This window comes from Abrus precatorius, unplaced genomic scaffold (genome assembly GCF_003935025.1).
Source record: "Abrus precatorius isolate BTA unplaced genomic scaffold, Abrus_2018 Scaffold7, whole genome shotgun sequence".
In the NCBI taxonomy this organism is placed as follows: Eukaryota; Viridiplantae; Streptophyta; class Magnoliopsida; order Fabales; family Fabaceae; genus Abrus; species Abrus precatorius.
Window position 1 is genome coordinate 6,682,582 of NW_020874417.1, and position 5,073 is coordinate 6,687,654.

At 34.3% G+C, this 5,073-nt stretch overlaps 1 protein-coding gene across 5 annotated transcripts; it reads left to right on the plus strand.

Moving 5' to 3' along the window:
- The first annotated feature begins 218 nt into the window (after positions 1-218).
- On the plus strand, positions 219-5,073 carry LOC113871247 (L10-interacting MYB domain-containing protein-like). Of its 5 annotated transcripts, XM_027508217.1 has the most exons (6): positions 377-411; positions 605-1,325; positions 2,966-3,306; positions 3,388-3,520; positions 3,653-4,035; positions 4,115-4,809. In XM_027508217.1, exons 3-6 carry the CDS (start codon positions 2,974-2,976, stop codon positions 4,703-4,705), a joined length of 1,440 nt encoding a protein of 479 aa, XP_027364018.1. In that variant the 5' UTR covers positions 377-411; positions 605-1,325; positions 2,966-2,973; the 3' UTR covers positions 4,706-4,809. The 5 variants fall into 5 exon arrangements, with proteins under 5 accessions (XP_027364016.1, XP_027364017.1, XP_027364019.1 ...); XM_027508216.1 differs by having other exon boundaries at positions 261-1,325; positions 4,115-4,835; XM_027508218.1 differs by having other exon boundaries at positions 261-1,311.

Here is a 5,073-nt window from a genome sequence, read left to right on the forward strand (position 1 = left end):
AGAATATATTGTTAATATTTTTTTCTATTTTTGATCAAGGTAAGTAGAAATGATATAAAATCAAATAAGTAATTAAGAAAAAAATTTAAATGAGAAATTTATATATTATACACCAAATTATATAAAATTATTTAATTTAATGAATAATTTTAAATTTAAATATATTAAATATTCGACTGATAGCTATATATATACTCAAAAATAATGTCTTGCAGATGAAGTACAACAGAACAAAATCTTTTGAGTTTTCTGTATCCGGTTTAAGAATAACTCTATTCCATTTTTTGTTCGAGGTCATATCAGACCCCTCGCACTACAAAGCTTCATCGTCCTTTTAAACTATTCGTTGCTAAATCAAACACTTGCTTGGTTCGCTGCTATTCTACGCCCGCTGTTTGTATTTGCTCTTTGGTAAGTCCCATTTTCGTTTCTTTTTGTTTGTTTTTTATGCTCAGCATCCAAACACAGAATTAGGGTTCACTCATTATTACCTTCCCCAATGTTCCATTTGGTGAAATTGGTTGGGAGATCGAAATTGATGGTTTGTTGAATGACCCTCTGGTCTTTGTTCCTGGATTGACTGCTAAAAATTCATTCTTTTCAGTGTAAGAGGAATAAAATTTCAATCTGAACTCTTGAGGAGAGTGATGATTTCTCATGGAAGGAAGGAGTTAGGGTTGATGAATTGTTGCAATGAGATTGAATACCATACAAGAAGAGGAAATAAACCCTCTTGAACTTTAAAGCTCTTATTTTTATTTTGGGTTTTTAATGTTTTTGTTTTGTTTTAGAGCTAGTGTAGAATTGGTTGGTTAAAGTGGCATCTTGTTTGTTTAGTTCTTGAAGCTGATCAAAATTAGTTATTTGAGGGATCAAATTATCTAAAAGTTGACAACTTAGTAGAGTATTTCTGTTAGGGAGTTGACATTTAAGGGGACATTTGTATAAACAAACTAGCACAAGTTAGTTGTCTCTTTAAGGACCTCATTTGTATATTAACACTTCTATTCACTATAGACATGTATATGATGAGTTGGATCCATTTGAACGTGACGAATTGGAATTAAGTGACAACTTAGAACCTCCTCTCTCTTCATGAGTTTTTTTTCTATATGTAGCATTGCACATGATATTCCAGAGCTAGGACACTGAGTTAAGGTCATTGTGATAGTGTGATCCTAGTATTGAGCTCTCAATCAATTCAGAGCAAGCTGTGGTGTCTTCATGGTTTTACTAACCTTGTGAACTTGCAGATTGGTTCTACCAGTTGAGGGTTGGGTCAACTGGCCTCAACCGGCAGAATCAAACAAGGTCTACAGAAAAAGGTCTTCGATGTGATTCCCACTCTTAGCCATTTAAGCTTATACAGTATGTCTTGACCTTGAAGCCATCTCTTCTCTTAGGCTTCTACTTTTAATAGAAAAGTTAATTTTAGCCATTGAGCCAACTGTTATGGGAAAGGCTGTCATTTTTGCGACTACATATATTTATGTATTAACAATCAGCAATTACATGTTTAAGCTTAAGGGACTAATTAGGAAGTAGAATGAAAACTTAGCAATTTGTAGCTTACTTCTGCGATATCTGCAACTTATTGTGTGTGAGAGATATTGCATATTGGATATTATTTATGAAATTAAATGTTGTATATGATCAGGTTGTCCGAGATAGTTTGTTTGGCATTTGTAGCACCATGCTAGCAAGAATTAGTAAGCATTCATTATTACTTTAGCTACATGTATTGAAAATGTAGTAGAAATTATTGTGTAACATGTTGGCTATATAAGACATGTATGATAAAGTAACTACATGTGTGAGAACTTCAGAGAGCATGTCTAAGGATTTCCCAACAAGAATAGGTTTATATCAAGACTCTGTTTTGAGTTCTTACTTGTTTAATCTAATCTTAGATATGCTTACAAATGACATACAAAATATTATTCCTCAGTGCATGCTCTTTGTAGATGATGTAGTGTTGGTTGAGGATTTGTAAGAAAAAGTCAATGCTAAACTTGAGTTATGAAGATAGACTTTAAAATTTAAGGATTTTCGCTTGAGTAGCAGTGAGACAGTGTATGTATTGTAAGTTCAGCAAAAAACAAAATTAGGATCATGCGTTGGAAGTTAAAATTGAAGATGATATTATATCATAAGTTTCTAGATTCAGATACTTAGGATCAATTATATAGAGTGATGGAGAAATGAATATTTTACTCAGAATATAAGTTAGGTGATTAAAGTAGAGAAAGACATTAGGAGTTATTTGTGACCGTAAAGTATCTATCAAACTGAAAGGAAAATTTTACCGTACTATAATATGATTAATTATCTTGTATGGTAATAAATGTTGTCTTAAAGGAACAGCACGAGAAGAAGTGAGAGTAATAGAAATGAGAAAGTTAAAATAGATGAGTGGACAAATGGAAAAGGATAGGATATGGAATTATAATATATGGGAATATTAGAATAACATCTATTGCAAAAACAAAGACTGAAAATTGTCTAATGTGGTTTGGTCATGTGCAAAGAAGACTTTTGAAAACACTAGTCAATAGAGTGAATTGCATGACTCTTAATCTAGTAAAAGAGTTGAGAAAGGGAAAAAAAAAACTTAGATAAAATTATTAAAAGAGACATTTTGATTAACTAAATTTTTAAAAATTTAATTTTTGATCGAGCTTTATAGTGTTATGTTATTCATATAGCCAACCTTATCTAGTAGGATAAGACTTGGTTGTTGTTATTATTGTATTGTGTTGGTGAAAAGATCAGGTTTCAGGTAGTGCCTGGTTGAGGGTAGATTTTAATATTCAAGTGGTCCTTACAGTGTTCCTTTGATTTTTGTAGTTGTTGATATTGTTCTCATTGTTATTATTTGGTGTCTCTGTGTGTTTATCTGTGTTTAAGTGCCCAAAGATTGGGGATAGGTCATTGCTTCTTAGAAACTAATCCATTTGACTCTCAGGTAATGAAATGGGGGATGATCTGTCTGTTAGTTTGGACACCTTGAGGGCCAACTGGACTCCATCTCAAGATCAATATTTTCTTGAGCTTTTGCGGTCCTATGTTCACAAACGGAATAAAACTGGGAAGGTGTTTAGCAGAAAAGCCTGGGCGGACATGATTGAACAATTTAACACTAAATTTGGGTTCAAGTATGATTTAGATGTGTTGAAGAACCGTCACAAGAGATTCAGGAAGCAATACAATGATATAAAAATGATTGTTAGTCAAAAGGGATTTCAGTGGGATGAATTATTAAACATGATTATAGCTGATGATAAAAAATGGGATGAGTGTATTAAGGTACATACAGTCATCAAATATTTCAAAAGCATAAATGAATATTTACTTTGCTTTGCAATTAGTGTGCTTTTCTTCATGCAGGTCTACCCTGATGCGCAAGCTTTCAAAACAAGAGGTGTTCCATATTATAATGATCTGTGCATAATTTTTGGCCATGCAGTTGCCGACGGGAGATACAGTCTTTCATGTTTTGATGTAGATTTTGAAAATGAAGGTAGATCTATAAATGTTCTTGTATGGTTGAAACTTGAAAGTAGAATTCCCTTTTAATTTTCTTTACCAGATGTAATCATTCGCCGTAGGTATTTTCCTCAAGTTTGGACTATTTTGATTTTTTTTCCCTCAGAAATTGCTTCAAAAGAATTAGATGACCCGTGTACCACCAGTAAAGGAGTGGATGATCAGAACCCCCTTGCTGTTAGTAATCAAAGTAAAATTGACTGGTCTCCAATGATGGACCATTTTTTTGTTGAACTTCTGCTGGACCAGTTGTGTAAAGGGAACAAGACTGGCCGTTCATTTAAGAAGAAAGCATGGTTAGACATGACAGAATCATTTAATGATAGATTTGGACGCAATTACAGTAAAGTTGTCTTGAAAAACCGTTTCAATGTCCTGAGGAGGCATTACTGCTCCATAAATGTTCTCCTTGGCAAAGAAGGTTTTAGTTGGGATAAGACACAACACAAGGTTTTGGCTGATGACCAAGTATGGCAAAAATGCATCAGGGTATGAGGTGTTCTTGATCATTTTTATTTTTCTTTTTGATAGTTTTTGTATTTTCTACTACCACTAATCATGATTGCAGGTGCATCACAACTTCCGGCTTTATAGAATCAAAAGCATGCCTTTTTATTCTGGCATGTGCATCATATGTCGCAATGAAGCTACTGTGGGTTGCAATTCAAATCTTGAAAAGGGTTCTTCTGGGGGCAATAACACTGTCCCAGATACTCAGCTACTCCCTAAAGCAGATAAAGGAGCATTTCATATAGGTGGCGAAAATAATTTTGCCAGAGAAACTCAGCCTCTCGCCAATGCAGATAATGAAGCATCACTTCACGTTGGAAAAAATGTTTCTGGTTCACGAAAAAGGCATCAACCAAAAATGCCCACAACCTTCAATGAGTCTAAGAAGACAATAAACCACAATGAGGGCATGGCAGTTGCTCTGAAGCATATGGCCGTTGCAGTTACTACACTAAACAAGAAAGCAAAGAAAGAAGATACTTTTTCTGTAGATTATGTTATCAGCGAGCTCCAGGCTATACCAGACATGGATGATGATCTTATATTAGATGCCTGTGATTTTTTGGAAGATGAGAGAAGAGCAAGGATATTTCTGGCCCTGGACGCCTCTTTGAGAAAGAAATGGTTATTGAGAAAGCTTCGTTCATAATGATTGATGAACCTCAAGGATGGTTCATCTGTAATCAGGGTGTTTAAATTTAGTTAGAACACCAAGCCATAACTTTGTGTGTTCTGATGTACCCTCAATACATTTGAGACAAGAAGAATCATTCTTTGATTATCTTTTTCAATATTGATATAGCAAGTGGTTAAAGTTGAAAGTTTTAGTTTGCCATAACTCATTGTAATCAACTTCACGCTGAACTGCCACGTGAGGTTTTCCAACCTGCACACGAACAGCACAAATCTAGCAGTGCTTGGTGACAGTAGTGGTTGCAATTTGTTCGGCTACTGACTCCAGAGATTGTGAAATGGCCCTTAAAAGAACTTTTTATTAATCAAATTCGGAAAATGATT